We start from the raw sequence: 20,627 nt of genomic DNA on the forward strand, positions 1-20,627 counted from the left end.
AGCAGCATATTTGAGAAATGGCAGTCAAACTTGGAATAATGTTTTACCAGATAAAAATATGAATAATGTAGATAATTTAATTGTGATTCTCAGGGGAAAATATACAAATCTAAGTATCTTGATGTGCTTACTTTTCATTTTTTAATGTACAATCATGCATCACTTAACATCCACGATAACATTCTGTGAAATAGGAAGTTACGTGATTTGGACATTGTGCAAACACCATATTATGTACTTAGCGAAGCTATATGGGATACTGCTGCTGTCACTAGCACTGGTTTTGCTGCATTTAGGAGCCATGATGCACTTCGTGGTAATATTTTCGAAAGAAAGTTAAACAGAGATAGAATGCTACAACACTCAGGAGACGTGCAATACTCAAGATTAGATGCTAATGCCTATGAGTCAAGCACACACTGTTATACAGTAAACTTTTTATTTGTAAGTAGGGAAAGTTCACATTAAAATAACAATAAAAAGTACAGTATAGTACACACACAAGCCGGTAACACAAGCATTTATCATGACTATATTATTATATGCCTGGCAGCACAATCACTTTGTGTACAAGAGATATGAGATATACATGTTGCATGTGGGAAGCTGTTGAGTTCGCTACGTCCACTTACGTCTGCTACATCTGGTTCCATCTGCTACATCCTGTTCTCCGATTGGGATTTCTGAACTCTATTATAACCTTATGGGACCATGAACGTGTATGCAGTGGGACATTGCCCTGATGGACATTATGCGGCACATGACCGTACTATAAATGTTTTGTTTTACATTTTGTTTCTATCAGGATTTGAAATAGATTTTTCAATAATGTCCAAGTATGAATAATAGTGAATAAAAACCAGTATGGTTCATATACGTTAACCAGGTTGGGTCTGACTTTTGGAATTTCAAACTATTCTTTTCTTTTTAGGTTGCCTCTTGGTACTGCCTTGGCGTTTTGGCACCCAGAATGCTTCATTCTGTGATGGTCTGTTAATAAGGGTACCTGGCTAGAGTTTGGAGCAGGTAGGTGGCATTTATCATTATATGGCATGGCTTTCAAAGTTTAAGTTATTCCAGTTTCTTAGTGATCTAAAATATACTCTTAAAAGCTTTGAAAAGCATGCCACATAATAAGCATGCCACTTACTGTTTTGGGGTCCATAAATATGAACAGTGTTGAGCAGGACTTCATTGATACTTACAGTATAATGGAGAGGTTGGGATAATGGCAAAGGACTGTCTTAATCTGCGCACAAAGTGCTTCGCTGCTGTAAAATGCTTATGTGCTCATATTCCCCAGATACTCTAGAGATGATCTCTTAAACTCTTCCTTCTCTGAATCTTGCTCAGAGTGACAGAGTATCCCCTGCTATCACTGTCTTTTTCTATCTGCTGGGAAGTATCTGGTTAACTGTGGGTGGGGTGAAGGAAGGGGGCCTAGATCTACTTGCCAGGATGAGGCAGATGCTAGAACAAGGAACCCAGGTGGGTAACAGCAGTTTGTTAGCATTGTTGGAAAAGGACACAACACAGGCATCTAGATAGCCCAACCTGTCAATGCAGCTTAGAGGCACGGAATCTAGGTGTAGGGATAGTTGGAAATCCAGGCACACACGGATTTAGTGCCAGGTAAGTCCATTAGCAGGACCCCAAGCCGTAAGATGGGGAGAGTGGTAAAAACGAAGTAGGCATGGCTCCCCTGCCTCATAGAATCTCAGAACTAGACAGGTTATCAAGAAGCGAGGCCGGCAGCACAGATGGCTGAGAGGACCAGGGGAAGATGGCAGATAAGCCTTAAGCCCTGGGAAAGGAGGACGTAGCCTGAGAACCAGGCAGGGCCTCCCAGTGCGTGTGAACAGGGCTTTATAACCAAATAAAAGATACATAAATTAATTTTCTAATAAGCACAATATTCTTTGTTGATTAGGCATTAAAATCAAGTTGCATAAATTTTTAGCTGTTTGTATGTTATAAATAGCTTTTAAAATATAAAATTGTTAATGCTTTTTTAGCGTTACGGTTTATAGATTATTTTCTTTTTCTATTTCATTGTCATTTTTAAACTCTTTTTAAATGAAGCTATTTTTTAGCAGCTAGAGAAAGAAAAATATATTTAATTACTTTTACTTAGCCAAACTATTTATACAGGTTTTCTCCTTTTTGGTTCTCCTATATCTGTAATCAGTCAAGTTTTCTCTGATTTTCATCGTCATCCTCACATTTTAATTTCACATGAAGAACTTCCACTTTAAGATTCTGAATCTTACTTTTTCCATAAAACTTCATTGGCTATTTATAAAGATAAATCATGATCAGTACAAGTCAGCGGAGCTATGGAATAGTATGTTTGAAAGCAGAAATGTTCTGAACCTCAGGCTGACTGAGTGCTGCCCAGGCTCATCTCATGCTTGTGTGTCACCTGCAGGCCCCTCAGTAATATGCCCTCTAGCTTCCAGAGACCCACGGAGCAGGTGATGCTTCTCCCTCCCTGGGACACAGAAACAGTAGGACTCCCAGATGGTGGCAGTGCTCGCCAACTTCCAGACTTCCCCTTCCCCAAGACTAACAATTTAATTCTACGGGGCTTGTCTTCTGAGCTTATTTTGTTACCTGCTTGAGATTTCAGGAACCTTGAAACATGTTTCCCTGCTCGTTTGGATTCACGGAATTCCTTTAAAGGGACTAAAGTTTCATTCAATAAATATTTCTCACATGCCTCCTCTTTGCCAGGGCACTGTAAGGTGCTGGAGAGATGACTTTATGGTCCAGAGGGAGAGACAGGCCAGGCAGATGATTTTAAGAAGAGCTTTCCAGTTCATATTAGGGATGAAAGGCTCAAGTGGTCAGGTTTTGAAGTTCATTCTCACTCAAGTAGAATCAGTCAAAGAATATAAATAGCAAATCTTTTCTGATTGTGATAGCTGGGAGAGCGCACAGGGCACCTCGGGAGATGGAGGGAGGAAGCCGCACCCCTGACTTGACAGTTTTGCTTAAAAATGATCCTATTTACCTTCAACTATAATAGAAGTGGTTGTTTCCAGAGTAATTTTATCCTGGACAAGCACATGGGCATCACTTAGGGAGGACAAATTGATGGCACACACAGACCCTTAACTGGATATGCATTCTGTTTTTACTACATTTTGTAGTGCTGCTCAAGAATCAGCACACAGACTTAAGAACATTTATACCAGGTTGTATATCATAGTACAAAGGAGCCCTGATGGCACAGTGGTTAAAGTGCCGCACTGCTAAACAAAAGGTTGGTGATTCGAAACCGCCAGTGGCACCAAGGGAGAAAGGTGTGGCAGTCTGCATCTGTAGAGATTTACAGCCTTGGAAACCCTGTAGGGTCACTATGAGTCAGAATCAATTCGATGGCAGTGGGTTTGTTTGGTTGGTTTTATACCAGTGTACAAGCCCATATTTAAAGTGTACTTTACTTAAAAAAAAATCCGATTGCCATCAAGTGGATTCCGACTCATAGAGACCCAGTAGGACAGAGTAGAACTGCCCCATAGGGTTTCCAAGGAGTGGCAGGTGGATTTGAACTGCTGACCTTTAGTTTAGCAGTCATAGCTCTTAACCACTGTACCACCATGGCTTAAAACTAATTCTCTGCATGAGCTTTTATAACTTGACTTCCTTTCCTTATCACTTCTGTTACCATGTGTACTGATTTCTACCTTTCCTTTTGAATTTATGGACAGATCCAGTTTAGGTACTTGAGAGTTGAAACATGAAACCTGGATTATCCTGGTATTGGTGATTTTAAGAGCAGCAGGCAGTTAACCATAGTCTGGCCTCCAAATGTTTAGGATCCTTCAGTTTAAACACTTTGTAGTTGATGTCAAACATTTTTGTTGTACCCCCAGAAATTTAAATGGTTGGTAGTGATAAAAACATAAAGAACTCATCACAGTTTAGGATATATGTGATTTTCAGGTTGAGCTGACCTGTGAGCTACCTATTTTATAACCCTAGCCAGAGCACCAGTATTTTGGAAATGCTGTATACAAAAAAAAAAAAAAAGCCAAGGAAAATCTCTAAAAATAGCTAAAATGTTGATTAAGCAATCTTCCTTTGTATTCAGATACAGTTGTGGTTCTTTGCTCCCTCTCAGGCATCACCACTCCTTCCCTTTTGCACAATTCCTCTCTCACTTCCTATTTTAATTACCTTGTGTGAAGAAAAAGAAAAAATGCCCCAGTGTACCACCCATCTGTATTTTTTAGTTTTTTATTTTGTGAAGACTATACAGTCATAGGGAAAAAATCCCCCGTGTAGTGGGTAAATCAATAAGTTACAGATCATGAAAAGAGAAGAAATTTTTTTTGATTCTAACGTGACGTTTTGTTCCATAAAATTAATTAACCAAGGAAAATATTTCAGGATTAAAAGATAAAATTTGCCTTAATATTCCATCTTCATTGGCTTATCTATTCATTCTCTCTCTGGGTACTCTAGAAAACTTGACCTAAATAGCCAGGCCCAGGGTCAAGGTGGCTGAAATGGAACATCCTAATTGTATAAATGGAGTCCCTGGGTGGTGCAAATGGTTAATGCAGTCAGTTGCTAACAGGAAGGTTGGAAGTTCAGGTCCACCCAGAGGTGCTTCAGAAGAAAGGTCTGGTGATCTACTTCTGAAAAATCAGCCACTGAAAACTCTGTGGAGCACAGTTCTACTCTGACACACGCGGGGTTACCACGAATTGGAATTGACTAAGCAGCAACTGGTTTTAACTGTACAGATAAAAGAATTGAAGTTGGAATTTGCTGGTTTCACTTGGGAAGCTTTGATTTATTTGTATTCTTAAAAACAAATAGGTCTGCTATTTCCCTTCATTTCTCTAACTTTTGTATTATATATTGAATATAAGACATTTCTAAATATCAGTAAAGCTGATTTTTATGGTAAATTTTGAAGGGATTATCCTAAAACTACATTCTGATGACTTGCTCAAAATAAGTTGAAAATATCAAGTATGCTAATTTAAAAAATCTGTCATTTTTTTTTGTTAATTTTAGTTAACCATGACATCTAACATAGGAAAATAAATATTGTGGTTCTCATTATTCTGCATATAGTGTAAGTTGTCTGAGTGCCTACTTGGACTTAGGTGAGTCATGGACAGGTGGCTCTTTGCCTGCCCCCTGCTTCTCAGGAGGTGACCTTTCTGTTCTAGGGATCAGCAACCCATTTAACCCTCTGACCATCTGACCATCCTTCCTGCTCCATGCCCACATGAGTACAGACAGGAGACATGTTTTCACCGTACCAAGGAATGGGGGGGCCAACTGATATTATGTATGTTCTACTAGTTGATTCCTTAGTAATTAGGTCAATCAAAGAATGCTTATTTTCTGAAACAAAACAAGTATTTTAGACATCTTTTATTATTATAATCGCTGTTGTTTTAATTGAAGACTTTTACAAGTAGCTGTTAAGATTCAAAAAATTCCTACTGGCTTATTTTGTTTATTGGACCAAATTGCATCCACACTGCATTGGTTTAAACTTGAGTATAGATATGTGTATTCTGCCCTTTGTCTACATGAGTGATTGAGCAGACCTAGAGTTCATTGTGTTGCTAGTAAACGTTTGCCTTTTTTTTTTTTTTTTTCATTTATTCACCAGTTACTTTACTGCCTTTTATGGGATACAGCCATGAGTAAACTGACAGGGCCCCTGCCCCTGTGCTACCTGCCGTCTATTTTTACTCCTCTCAGGTTTTAATAGTTGCAAGAGTTTTTGTTTTTTTGTCTCTAGTCAGTGATTTTACATACCTATGGAAATTGAGTGTTGTGAAAATTTCCAAATTATCATTCAAGATCATTGAAGTTGTTTAAAAACATGTACTTAAGTGTGCAGTTGCCCTTCAGAATTGATTATCTTCAGTTGTGCTATCTGGTTAATAGTTTCCTTCACATTAGTCAAAGCTCTGTTGTGTTTTATGGAGCCCTGGTCATGCAGTGGTTGGGGCACTTGACTGCTAAACAAAGGGATGGAGGTTCGAACCTACCAGCTACTCTGACAAAGATGTGGCAGTCTACTTCCATAAAGATTTACAGCCTTGGAAACCCCTTGGGGCAGTTCTGCTCAGTCCTATAGGGTTGCTGTGAGACGGAATCGACTCAATGGCAATAGTTTTCAGTTTTGTTTTGTTTTTTTTGTGCTCTATACACATTAAATTATTAACTACTGGTAAATTTCCTTTAGCAACCCACCTTATTTGCTCCATATGAAAAGAACCTGTTTTAAGCAAATGTTGACATTTTCTAAATTGTTTACAAACGGTGTTTTATGATTAGCATAAAAGAATAAAGACATGATTATCAATATCATTTGCTCTTAATTAGCAAATTATATGTTTGACTTTTAAATATGAAGGAATTATTGATGCAGGTAAGTGTTGTAAAAAATGCATAGCTGTTATAGAAATGAATGTCAGAACTATGGAATTTGAAATAGAAGGACGGTTTCAGTACAGATCTGTTATACCCTCTGATGTATATGATTCATTTTTCTTGTTTTAACACGTGCGTCACTGTTTTAGAATGTAAAACATAGGAAGAGAAACCTGTATGTGCGTGCACACACAACATTGCCTTTGTTTCTATGCATGCAAAGTTGCACTGGGAAAAAAATGCTAGAAGAGTAATCTGAAGTGCTGTTTCTTCTTAGAGTGATTTTAAATGGGTATATGTACATTTTTTACCTTGCTTCACAATTCTTCAGACCAAGGCACAGAAGAACTTTCATCACTTAAAAAGCATAGTAACCAATCTTTGAGAAATTCTTTTAAAAAAAAAAAAAATCTGATGCAAAACATCAGAATAGTAGTATTGATAACTTTTAAAAATTTTTTCCTTAATCCTATAAAAGAGAGTACACAAATAATTTTAATTGATTTTTTATTTAGGATTATGTAAATACAAGCAGTATATGTTTTTCTACGTTTATTATATCAAGCCAAATAATTAACTCTAACCAGCTCCTGGTTTCCTTTGTTTTGGTAAATAATTCACAGTCCTTTAAAATATTTGTCAACCCGTAAGAACTCACAGTTATTAGGTTGTGTTTAGGGAAGGTAACCATGACTTTGGAATTAGGTTTTTGGTAAAATAAATGAAAAGGATAGTTTTATGTTATTATTTTATTTCACACTGTAAAACAAAATGTATATCAGGGTAATTTGTAGATTGTTGGGATATCTCAAAGCAAGATACATAATTTTAAACTCTACTTAGACTCTAAAGTATTTTTATTATAAAATACCATTGAACAGTAAACAAAGAAAAATATTGTGAATGTATTTGAGATGCACTAAAATTTATATTTGTCAGTAAAAAAAGAAAATATATAAATTTACTGTTTATTAGTCAACTTTGGTTTTAGATTTTTGCTAATCGAATCATTATTCACTCAGATGGGCATACAGTTATTTAACTATTATTTGAATTATTGTAAAATCTGTTTTATAAACTGTCTTGAGTAGAAGAAACTTTTTAAGTCTTATATTTGTTTCCTTTGGAGGATTGCATTTGGCAGCTCTAACAGAAAATAGTCACTGTCCCCTAGTCTTGTCTTCTAAGTATAATAAAAGAATTCATCCCCTTGCAAGTTGGTTTGCTAACCTGCACTTCTCACAGAATATGGTAGACTAAGGAGTGAAATAGGAGCTTTAGGGCATAGGCCTTTTCTTGACTACGTCTGTGCTGTCAAGTTCAGCTTCCACGAACCTCTCACCTCTAAAATGGCAATGGTGATAACTGCCATCCACCTCTCAGGTTCGTTGACTTCCGGGGAAGAAATAGCGATGAAAGCAGTCTACACTTGTCAGGTATTTATGTGATTAAAATAACATAATACACAAAACTTCCTGTTCTTAATTAACCCTACCCAAAACTCATTATGTGCCCTGGGCAAGTAAGTATTTACAAAGTTGATTTCATTGTTTTGCAACTTTGATGTGCAGAATTCAGTTCTTACGTTTATGCATGCCTTGTGCTTTACAAAAGAATGGAGCTTTTGTTTTAACTTTTTAAATATCTTTTATTGGTCTAAATTTTTATTTTTCTTTTCCTTTAAAATATGAGAATAATGCTACTGCTTTCAAATATACCCATTAGTATTTTTTAATGATGCTTGAATGTCCTCTATTAAATATTTATGCATCATCAAATGTGAAGATTAGATTTCAGGGGAAATTCTTAGATTTCTGTTTAGAACTTTGAAGTTGTTTTTATTTAACCTGTCATTTACAAATCCTTTTGTTATTTTAACTATTTGATATAAATATATGTATGTGTGTATATGTATACACATACATATATATATTTGTATAGGAGCCCTAGTGATGCAATGGTTAAGTGCTTGGCTGCTAACTGAAAGGGCAGCGGTTCAAATCCACCAGCCTCCAGAAAGATGTAGCAGTCTTCTTCTGTAAAGATTTACAGCCTTGGAACCCCTATGGAACAGTTTTACTCTGTCCTATAGGGTCGATATGAGTTGGAATTGACTAGATGGCAATGGGATATATATCTCAAGTTCTTATAATCATGATTTCTGAATAGTTCATCTTTAAGATATTCAGAGTTTATCTATGCCCTGTCATCTCTGTAACAGATAGGTCTCGATTTTTTCTGCCTTTTGACCAGTATTCTTCTCATTTACTTATAGAATCAAGAATTATTTTTTAAAAAGAGTTATTAATAGATTTTCTATGTGTGTTTTAGTCTACTAAAGAACATGCTGTTAATAGGCATTTTTAAGCTAGTTTAACATTTTCCAACAATGATCTCTTAAACCAAATGATGATTTCTTCCTAACACCCCCTTCTCCTATCACAAACCTATACTTAATTTCCTTTGCATGTTTTTGAAATCAGAAGAGTACTGAGTGGTTGTTACATTTCAGCAGTACTTGCTGCATTCTGAAAAATAAATTGGCAGGTATTGCAGGTAACAAAAGTGAGGCTCCGAGAAGCCCGAGTTGCACAAGCGCGTGCAGTGTGGGCGTGAGTACTTCCATCAGGATTCTGTTGTTTTCTGGTGAGGTTCCAGATGCAGTCTGAGAGAGAACTGTTTGTCTCCTCCTTAACATTATTGAGCTTAATGACGTTTTGATCAGGTTTACAAACAGTAATCCTAACACTCATTTCTCTTAGTAGGCAAGTTAGATTTTAAAAAATAAATAAATTGAATTTGGGAAAGAAGTGGGGAGTCATTCAGCATCACAAATTGCCATTTATCTAGGTAATACTATTTTACTTTTTATTTCTGCATCTGTTTGGTCATGTAAATGTGCTTAGAACTAATAAAAATATGCAGTTGGTGAAAATTAATGCATGACTCATCAGCAGAATATGGAATGTAAGCATGTGCCATGGAATTGCAATTCTTTTATCCTTTATTTTCCATCATTTACACACTCGTTCCATTTAGAGTATAGTCCATTCTTATGTTTTGTTTCCCAGATTGGCCAAAATGGGAAGGATTGGATTCTGCTCTCTTCCACAAAGAGTCAATGGGACTGGCTAAGATCAAAGTCTGAGACATTTTCCACCTGCCATCCGGTATGCATTGAACAGAAATCACTGCAATTCTGTGTATGTGCCTTTAAAGTGTTTGATTGATATGCATATTATGAATGTAGTCTCTTGTTAGATGTTGAACGCTCAACCTTATATTTATCCTGCAGTTTTAAAAGCACCTATGATAACTAATTTGAGCTTCATATATATAAAGATAAAAAGATACTATTAGCCATGAAAAAATTTCAGCTGGTCTCAGAAAAGTGTAATATTTGAAATCCGTGCAATTCTTCATTGCTCAGTATGTACATCCAAAGGTAACAGTATTCATTTGTTACTCCATATTGAGTATCATCAGTTTTAATGTAATCAAGTGTTTGTATATTGTTTCATGGTGCACTTTTCGTACATTTTTTTCAGCTGGAATTCTCTGCCATTATGGTTGGATCTTGTAACACAATGACAAATATGACCAGTCTTTGAAATATTTTCAGATATTACTTATCTACAGGGCCTTAGAAACTGTATTTTGTGTTGATTTTGCAATTGAAAAACGTGTCAGTTTGTTTCCCACAATGTGCTAAATAGGTGAATAAAAGGATCATGTTAGGAAATGAAATCACCAAAATTAATTTTTTTCCTGCCTTTGCAGAATGCTTTCTACCAGGTTAATGTCATTACTGGCAATAGTGGAATTGCTGTTTAGGTATTTCTGAGGGAGGCAGGGAGTTGCATTAATTGTGTTAATACCACCTTTAAACTAGAAAGGGAGTGTTTAGATAATTTTAACAGTACAAAGGCCATGCCTTTACCTACTGAAGAAGAAAGCATAATTGAAACAAATACTGATTAACTTATCTGTACGTTTTATTTACTGCCTCACTAATGAGTGGATAATTGCTCTATTTTGCCTGTTTAGTGACAACTTCTACATTAAAGCACTATAGGAGGACCTATTGTAATATACACTTAATTTTACAAAAATGTAGATAATTTAAAGGGTTGGTTTGTTGTTGTTAGTTGCCATCCAGTCAGTTCCGACTCATGGCGACCCCGTGCGTGCAAACTAGAACTGCTGCATAGGGTTTTCAAGTCTGTGACCTATCGGAAGCAGATCATTAGGCCTGTCTTCTGAGGGCCTCTGGGTAGGTTCAAACTGCCAGCCTTTTGGTTAGTAGTCCAGCACGTTTAGACCCCTGGAAAAGTTTAAATGGAATCTGTGAAAGTCAGTATAACAGACCTAGCTTGTGAAGGCAAGTGTCAGTCTAATGCAAACCACAAGTGATATAAAGAAGTTGAGTTGTTTTTTTTTCTAAGTATAAAATATGGTGAAAAATCCAATTGATTTTATAGCAGTTGGTACCAGTTTTCAATTTAAAAATCAGATATTTTTAAAGAGGTTTCAAATATTATCATTTCTGTGGTCTCTTAAAAGTGCACTACTAGACAAGTCTTGAGGAGCCTTAACTCTTCTATCAGTTGGATCTTTGGGGAGTTGGTTTTCTTATTCTGAGAAAGTTGATAAAACTATCTCTTGTCTGAGAATTTTCAGAGTTCGATTCAATTTTAAAATTTTTGTTTAAAAAAGCATTCTGTTTACATTTCATTCTTTCTCACAGCACCGATAATGAATTGAAACTCTGACACACCTTTTTACCAATCCGAAACACCTCTGTAATGATGTGTTCTTGCATAGATATTGTGCTTTAAGCCAGAACTCCCAACTCAAGTGTAGCATGGGGGTTGGTAGGTGTGTCAGAACCCTGATTACCTTAGCTCTTGGGGAGGCCTTAAGGCTCTGGCTTATCAAGTAAGCTTAGCGAGCCCGGTGAACATAATCATCTTCTGTAACGTGAAGAATGTTGAGGAAAATTACTTCAAGCAAATCCTTCCCCCAAAACGACAAGGAGCCATGATCCTCACCTAATATAACATCAAAAGGTTTTACCATTTCAAGAATGCATATTTCTTATAAAGATAAACCCTTCGTACACTTGGCACTCACAAAACCCTCTGGGTGTGGTGACACTGTATAAAGGGTAAATTTTCAGTTTGGGTGGTGTATTCAACTCTTTCAGGCCTCTTGTGTCAATGCATTAAGAACTCCTTCCTTGGGCTAATCAGTTCACAAGGTGCCTAAAAGAGTTTTCAGTTGCTCATCTGTATTTTCCCATAGTGCAGAGTATGATTAGAACTGACATACTCTAATTAAAATGATTTTAGACATTTAAATATTTGCTGAAACATTTTTTGGTTTTAGTCAGATTTATGTTTTCTAATCCCTTGTGAAAATTGAAGTTCAATGATGCCACTTTTAGTGTTGAGTTTTGATGTTTCCTGAGCATCCCCTAAGTCACTACTGCTATCACAAAGTACAACATCTGTCAGGTGCAATTTTGGAGTATGTGTGAACTGTTCATTCTGAGCAATGCATTTATGTGTATTTTGACAAGTTTAAAGAAACCTACAGATATTACATCAGACCAGCTGAATCAGTTTTATGATTTCTTTTTTAATTCAAAAGCATCACATAGCAAATAAAATTTTTAAAAATTAAGTTTAGTTACAAACTAGTTGTTTCTTATTTTTTTTTTCCAGTCCCTTTTTGCTTTCTTTTACGACCACATGAAACTTGAGAAGCCACCTAAAGCTAAATCATTTAGTGGAGTTGGGCAGTTCCCAAGTGTCCAACAAGAAGGCCTGGTTTAGGCTGCGATGGCCACTGTCATTCCTGGTGACTTGTCAGAAGTGAGAGATACCCAGAAAGTCCCTTCAGGGAAACGTAAGCGTGGTGAAACCAAACCAAGAAAAAACTTTCCTTGCCAACTGTGTGACAAGGCCTTTAACAGTGTTGAGAAATTAAAGGTTCACTCCTACTCTCACACAGGAGAGAGGCCCTACAAGTGCATACAACAAGACTGCACCAAGGCCTTTGTTTCTAAGTACAAATTACAAAGGTATTCAACTCTATTTGTCTTTCAGATTATATTTTCTTTTATGTTGGCCATTTTAAGCCATGGTAAACGTATGTATTTGTATACACATTTTTTAGTTGATTTGCAGAGAGGAAATGTTAAGTAGTTAGACATTGGCTAGTTTTTAGTATTCTAAACCACCTGCTTTTCTGTGTTAGTTTCTTTGAATTTTTTTTAAATAAAATGCTTAATGAGAGTAGAATTTCCATTTGTACAAAGAAGTTACTACAAGAAGAGGGTAGGGACTGAGAATTTGTGGTTATGGACATTTGCGTGAGTATATTCAGTCTTGCACACTTGCTTTTGTAACGATAGATAAAAACCATCGAAAACTGAAGTGGCAACTTAAATGGCTCAGGTTTTGCAATGTTTAGGTACGTTAACAATCCTTGTGGTATATTGTAAGTTAAAAAGTTTCCGTTATTAAGGGAATTCTGTTCTAGCATAGTAGTTTAGCTTCCATTTGAAAAGTGCATACATTGCCATTTTTGTCATAATAATTACTTACAGAATATGTCTGTGTTTAAAGGCACATGGCTACTCATTCTCCTGAAAAAACGCACAAGTGTAATTATTGTGAGAAAATGTTTCACCGAAAAGATCATCTGAAGAATCACCTACATACACACGACCCTAACAAAGAGACATTTAAGTGTGAAGAATGTGGCAAGAACTATAATACCAAGCTGGGGTTTAAGCGTCACTTGGCCTTGCATGCTGCAACGAGTGGTGACCTCACCTGCAAGGTGTGTTTGCAGACTTTTGAAAGTACAGGAGTGCTTCTGGAGCACCTTAAGTCTCATGCGGGCAAGTCGTCCGGAGGGGTTAAAGAAAAGAAGCACCAGTGCGAGCATTGTGACCGCCGGTTCTACACCCGAAAGGATGTCCGCCGGCACATGGTAGTGCACACTGGAAGAAAGGACTTCCTCTGTCAGTACTGTGCACAGAGATTTGGACGGAAGGACCACCTGACTCGACATATGAAAAAGAGTCACAATCAAGAACTTCTGAAAGTCAAAACAGAACCCGTGGATTTTCTCGATCCATTCACCTGCAATGTTTCTGTGCCTATAAAAGATGAGCTACTTCCAGTGATGTCCTTACCTTCCAGCGAACTGTTATCAAAGCCATTCACAAACACTTTGCAGTTAAACCTCTACAACACTCCGTTTCAGTCCATGCAGAATTCGGGATCTGCCCACCAAATGATCACAACTTTACCTTTGGGAATGACATGCCCAATAGACATGGATGCTGTTCATCCTTCTCATCACCTTTCTTTCAAATATCCCTTCAGTTCTACCTCATACGCAATTTCTATTCCTGAAAAAGAACAGCCATTAAAGGGGGAAATTGAGAGTTACCTGATGGAGTTACAAGGCGGCGTGCCCTCTTCGTCCCAGGATTCCCAAGCATCGTCATCTAAACTTGGATTAGATCCTCAAATCGGACCCCTAGATGATGGCGCAGGGGAGCTCTCCCTGTCAAAAAGCTCCATTTCTATTGGTGATCCCCTCAACACGCCAGCGTTGGATTTTTCTCAGTTGTTTAATTTCATACCATTAAATGGTCCGCCCTATAATCCTATATCAGTGGGGAGCCTTGGAATGAGTTATTCCCAGGAAGAAGCACATTCTTCTGTGTCTCAGCTGCCCCCACAGACACAGGATCTGCAGGATCCGGCCAGCACTATAGGTCTTGGATCTCTGCACTCTCTGTCTGCAGCCTTCACCAGTAGCTTAAGCACAAGCACCACCCTGCCACGTTTCCATCAGGCTTTCCAGTAGGATCCCAGACGTGGATTTATCACAAAAGTGTATGTGTAGCCCTGCCTTAGATGACCATTTTTATTTTAGTGCCTACTTTAAGACAGTATAAAAATTTCTGCTTTTGTATAGTACCAATTTTCATTAAGCCAGTATGAAATAGAAACTAGCTTTTTAACAGAACCATTTGTGTTCAGTTATGTTTACCTAGGGATTTTGTCCTAATTCACTGCCAATTGTCATAGTTCAAGGTCTTTTTATTTTTTTTCATATAGGAAAGCCATTATTATTAGTAAAGTTCGATAAATTCCATGTTCAAATTACATTTAGACCTTAAAATTGTTATTTTTGTCCAAGAACGATGGCGCTACCTTTTGACATTTGGCTCATTTAAAAATTTTACAAAGAATGTAAATTTTATAAAATTTCAATGAACAACCAGAGAGTTTTTAAATTTTTACTAGTCTCTAAATTGATTCAATGTTTCAGATGAAGTAAGAATCCAGTTTGAGGCGATAACAAATTTTCTTAGGTATATCGTAATTTCAGGTCAGTATATTTGGAAGACTTGCTATTGTCTGGCTAAAATATTTGCCATCCTTATTATGAGCACATAAGGAAAAGATAAACCTAAACACAAAGCACCAGTATTTATAGGAAAAAAAATGAGACTTCTAGTAAGGTGACACGGCATTCCATTCTACTTAATAGTTGACCTTAATTTAGTACACAGGCTATTTTGCCACATTTCAACCTTCTTAACTTGCCATCTTTCCATTTAATAATATTAATAGTGTATGACATTGGAGTCTTCAGAGTCAATATGTAGCACTCTCTAATCTTTTCCACCTTCCACAGCCAAAGGGTTGGTTGAGTGCAGATAGAAATTTTATATTTGATTGTCAGTCAACAGTTAGGAATCTGAGAGCCAGGGTGGAACTACAGGGGTTGGATGTGTTTGTCTCTGCTCATATCATGCGATAGACACCTAAGCAGTAACATAGATGCGAATCAGACAGTTGAACTTGGAGACTTGCTAGGAATTACGTCTCCTGTTGGTAGGTTTTAAAGCTGGGCTCTTCAGAGAAAAAGTGAAAGCATATTGCTTACATCGCTTCCTGCTGAATCTAATAAACTTTGCATTCCCTTAATAGCCAAAAGCAGAAAATAAAAACAACAGCCCTTCCCCATGGTATCTTTCTTATTCAGTGTTAATTCATCTGTCCTTGTAATTTTTGGATGGAGAATTTGAAGTTAAATGCATTTGGAGACTACTTGAGGAATTACCACAAAATTTTAAATGACTAAAAATATATACAGTAAAACCCCACTTTTACACATCTCTGGGAAATGGGGAAAATTTTGCAAATAAGCTGAATTTGTAGGGGGAGACAAAGTAAAACAAGCAGCATCTTAGTTAATGTAAAAATAACCATCAAGAATATTTTGTTCACTGAATAAAATGGTTATTATGGGCTTTCTTCATGTTAGACAACTGCCATAATCTTCTCAAAGGTCAAATTATTATAGCTTTTCTAAGTGTCAGTATGTACATCAACCTAAGAAACATATCTATTAAGCACTTATTAACACCTTATTTTAGGACCCTGTCTGTCAGGGTAGGGGTGGGGAGGAAATTTATCGAAGAGTATATATCTCTTTAAAAAAGAAAACAAGAAAGAAAAATATTTCTGAGCACTCATTAGCCTTATATGGAAGCTTTTTTTTTTTTCTTTTATAGGGCCAATAATCACTGCAGATTGAGATGTTTACCAAGAATTTCTAAAAATGAGTGCGTATTACTGAATATAATACATTATTTAAAAGATTTGGGGATAGTATAATTTGTGGAGAAATGTAAATTGTAATAATGTAAATGGGAGTTTCACTATATATATTATATATACACACACGTATGTATCGCACTTCATAGAATCAAAATTGCTCTCAAGGAGTTTTGGCTCCTGATATTTTATCATGCTCCTAATTTTTTTTTAATCCTAGGAGCAGTAGTTTTTATACGTAAGTATTTAAATTTTATTATGAAAAATTACATTTTATAATGAAAATTGTGTTCCAAAGGCATTAAAATTATATATATTAATAAGGAAATACATTTTTAAATTTTTCAAACTGCTCCTAAGCTTTTGGTTAGGAGAATATTTGATCTGAAAGTAGACATTTAGCTCTGCTTCATTACAGCTTCCTTTAGTTTCTGTGAAACAGATTGCTTACCTGAATCTTTAGTTGAATGATTAGTGTTCAATATTGCTTTAATCACCATTAAAAAAAAAAAAAAAGATAAAAGATGTTTGGTGACAGAGCACAAATATATAGAAAACTTATTTTTAAAATTAAAAAAAATAGCAAGTGTGAAAGACACTGCTTTATTCTGTCTAAAATTTTCTTAAACAGAAGTCAAATTAATGAACTGAGACATTGGCCTTAGTAGGCTGTATTTCACTGGTAATTTTTTTTAAAGTACCAGGATTTATTAAATAAAGCATTTAGGAAATGGAGAATGATGACGGGAAAAAAAAAAAATATATATATATGTATCTATGTATATATACATATATATGTATATATATGTAATTTTTTTAAAGCTTAATTCTCACCCTGAATGGAATTAAATAGTTGGAGGCACATCTTTCAGGGCATCAGTGTTAAAAGTGTGGAGTCTTTAATTTTCATACATTCACCTCTTTGCCTATTGCTGCCCCACAAACTTGAAACAACACTTCAAAATAAGAGTGAACTCAGCTAATTTTTTTTTTTAAATTGACTGTAGTGGTCACTAAACTAAACCCTTCTTGAAAGAATTTCTATTAAAGATGAGGCAGACTCATTTTAATTGCACAATGTTCTAACAAGGACATGAGAGAGAATTGGCTCCCCCCCCCCCGTTGTTATGTCAACTAGATGTGACTAAAAATAATTATTACCAATGCTGTTTTCATGCTCCAGTGGCCAGAATCATCACCCTTGAAATTTTTGGTAGTGCCTTAGCTTGGTAAAAAAGGGATTATCATTCAATAAAAACTAGTTTAGAATTGGGACCTCAGACAAGATATTGAACCTCATTCAGTTTGAACTTCCACTTGTGTGTCCACATTAGGTCATCAGACATGGAAGTGTGAGTGTGGAAGGCTCTTGGCACTGTAAGCAATATTAACAATTCATGTATACAAATATTATCTTAATAGTTATTGGTCACTGTTAAAACTTTAATTTTAAAATCCTATTACCAAGTTCAATTTTTTAAACTTCAGTTGTCCTGGCTGATTGTGCACCACTCTGTGCAACTTTTAAGTTTTATTTACTGTTCCTTTCAAGCTATGTATTTTTGCCTATTTGTTGCTTGTGCTTTATTATTCTTAGACATTTGTGGGATATAGTGATACATTGTGTTAATTTGACAGTAGCGGTTTTTAAAAACCATATACTGACTGAAACATGAGCCAGAGCTGATTGCTTTATTAAGCTAATAATGAATGTTAAAGAGTACATATTTTCAGGATCATTCATCTAGTGAGCAATACTCATATTATAGGCCAATATTTTTTTTTAATAGAGCTTGGTCAACCTCTATATTACATGTATTACAAGATATAGCACTTTCAAAATGAATCTAAACCTTTACAAAAACTTTTCTTATAGGTTATGCCTTTTAAGACTTATAATTTGTTTCAAGTGCCATTAGATGATATATATGTAGGCCTTTGATATATAATGCTTTGTGTACAAAAATGGCAGATGGTATTTTAAACAGGTACATTTTTACAGTGTTTTCTTATCAATTTGCTATATTGCACAGAATCAGTGTGTGTCTTTTCATAAGGTTTTACAATGGTTTTTTTTTTTACAAGGTTTACGTGTCTCAAAACACACTGTCTTCCAAGTACGTAAGTTAAAATATACCAGTTCACCCAAGTTGCTTCTAGCCTACTGAGATCCATATGAAGTTGGAGGAGATCTTTTAAATGCTGAATATTCATCATTAGCAATGGCACACTGCTGTCTCTGACAGGTGAGTGCCTAAAGCTGAATTTGTCTTGTTTTTCTCTCACTGTCAGCAGCATGCCTGCAACACAGATAATCTTACATAGATCTACATAAAATTGTGTTGTGTAGTTTTGCACTACACATGTGATCCATACAGAGCTCTTTTTTGATCATATGAAACAAGATACTACTACCTACATTGGTAAAGGCACACTTAGCTCACCCTTCGGCCCTTCAACAACATTATCAACTCTCAGAGGATGGAAGGCAGTGTCTTGATAAGTTACCTAGCTCTAGAAATGACACAGAACTATTGCTAATGTATAAAACACTTTGTCGTATAAGCTTCAGTGGTACAGATGAACCAGAATGAATGTTTATCTTCTCAGAAACACTCCTTCTATATTATGTTGCATTGTGCTGCTAATGTAACTTGGGATACAACTCTTCATGGTGCTACAAACTTCTCTGTCTTGTATGGTTGTATTTTTTTTTTTAATCCACAGAAAAAGGACTACATTAGGTGTAAAAGTGTACAATATATTTTTATACTGTGACTTATTTTGTCATTAACAAACTTGCACCACCACAATGTATTCATGTGCACTTGCAAAAGGAAATCTTGGACATGCAAATTTACCAGAACAAACCCAGCTTTTGTCCACAAGGTGACTGAACTGAAAGTGAAAAACGGGCTCTATGATCTGGTGTGGAGTGAAGAACATGCTGTATGTCACTAATAGCCCTTTGAATTTAATAAAAACTGGGAGTCCATCAGGAAACGGATTGCAACATGCCCGAGCATAAGCTGGACTGCTGAAATTGTATTTTTAGCTAATGAAAAAGCGTTTGGACTAGTACTCTAAAAATGTTCTAATGATAAAGTTTTGAGTCAAAATAGAAAAGAAAAAAAAAAGTGCATTCCAGGCTGAATTTTGTATATTTTTATTGCATTTAAAATAGCTATTCTGTGATATTGGGAAATCAAGTGGCTTATCATGTATATCATGTACTTAAAATGTATTCACAAACTACTGTTGTATTTGTATAAAATATAGACAAAGATCATATTTTTTTGTGTGTATAAGCTCTGTAAAATAGCAATCACATTATGAAGCTGCAGTGATACTACATACATTTTAACCATTCACATCCCAAAAGAGCAGGCTATTTATTGTCCAGATACCCAGATATAAAATATTAATTTGCTGCTAATTAAACAAGAGTACTGCAGCTTCTTGTGGCCTACAGTGTTATATTTGCTGTAAGAAAAAAAATATGTGAATTCCACAAAATATATGAATAAAATTATAGAATGGCTTAGATAATGTAGATCTTCCTGAAATTTTAATAGATGATAATTTTCTATTTGGGATAACATTTCTTCTTCACTCCAGATTTTAAATATTTTCTCATTTGGTAAAGATAAGATTCTAATAGCTGGCTCTAGGACAATACTTTGTTGTTGAAATGAAATGTAAAGTTCTAGGTTTCTTTTGTTTGAAACTTTGGTACTTTTACAGGAAGGATAGAAATTGTAAATAGAAGAAGTTAGTCAATAGATGATACATCAAACCTTTAATCCAAGTGAGTTGAGAATTCAAAGAAGGCTATTAGAATATATAGACTGATAGTTCCTCTTGATAGTGTGAGAGAAAACTGGCAGTCAGCACTCATTTAACACTATGTCAGTACTGTAAAGTATCCTTTTAGAAGTTCCCCTTAGGTTGCTTGCCTAAAATTGTGCTGGAGAAAGCTCCCTGGACAATGCATCTGAACCCAGACAGTGAGCACATACTCATCATTTTATCTACAACCCATCAGTTAAACAGTAGTTTCGCTTCAAAAATACAGATGTTCATTCTGAAAACTCAGTTAATAATCTGGCCAGTAACCAATTGTAGAAATAATTTTTGGTGTATCCCGTAGCCGTCTTGAAGTATGGTGGAAGCAGCCTCCCCTTACCTTTGGTTTGCCTGCTACAAGGCTCTCCTACTTTGAGAGGGGTGAAGGGTTCCAATAGTGATGTCAGTGTTGGCAAGTTCCTTCCTGTTCTCACGTTTCATTCTAGCAAATCTAAAAATGTTTCTTAAGTTTTTGAATTAACACCAGACGCTTTTATTTAAATTCGTCCATGTAAAGTATTTCAAGGACTGTTTACAGAAGAAAAATGCTTTGCTTTGTGTAGTGCCCAAGAGAAGAATACTCTGAAAAAGTATGAGATTTATTCATTTAAAGTATTTCATTGCCATTGAGTCAATTCTGACTCATAGCGACCCTACAGGACAGAGTAGAACTGCCCCCATAGGGTTTCCAAAGCTGTAAATCTTTTTTTTTTTTTT

The 20,627-nt window shown here is 35.9% G+C and overlaps 1 protein-coding gene across 5 annotated transcripts; it reads left to right on the forward strand.

Moving 5' to 3' along the window:
- Positions 1–8,484: 8,484 nt before the first annotated feature.
- PLAG1 (PLAG1 zinc finger) lies at positions 8,485–19,674 on the forward strand. 5 transcript variants are annotated; one of them, XR_002823363.1, is made up of 5 exons: positions 8,485–9,581; positions 12,138–12,496; positions 13,044–14,330; positions 16,022–16,072; positions 18,150–19,674. XR_002823363.1 is itself a non-coding variant. In XM_023727790.1 (4 exons), the coding sequence occupies exons 2-3, from the start codon at positions 12,255–12,257 to the stop codon at positions 14,299–14,301; spliced, it is 1,500 nt and encodes a 499-aa protein (XP_023583558.1). In that variant the 5' UTR covers positions 8,485–9,581; positions 12,138–12,254; the 3' UTR covers positions 14,302–14,330; positions 18,150–19,674. The 5 variants fall into 5 exon arrangements, 4 of the variants coding, with proteins under 4 accessions (XP_023583558.1, XP_023583559.1, XP_023583561.1 ...); XM_023727790.1 differs by lacking the exon at positions 16,022–16,072; XM_023727791.1 differs by lacking the exon at positions 18,150–19,674 and having other exon boundaries at positions 16,022–16,359.
- Positions 19,675–20,627: the final 953 nt, after the last annotated feature.

The sequence above is a fragment of the Trichechus manatus genome, unplaced genomic scaffold (genome assembly GCF_000243295.1).
Source record: "Trichechus manatus latirostris isolate Lorelei unplaced genomic scaffold, TriManLat1.0 scaffold00018, whole genome shotgun sequence".
NCBI classification, from domain to species: domain Eukaryota; kingdom Metazoa; phylum Chordata; class Mammalia; order Sirenia; family Trichechidae; genus Trichechus; species Trichechus manatus.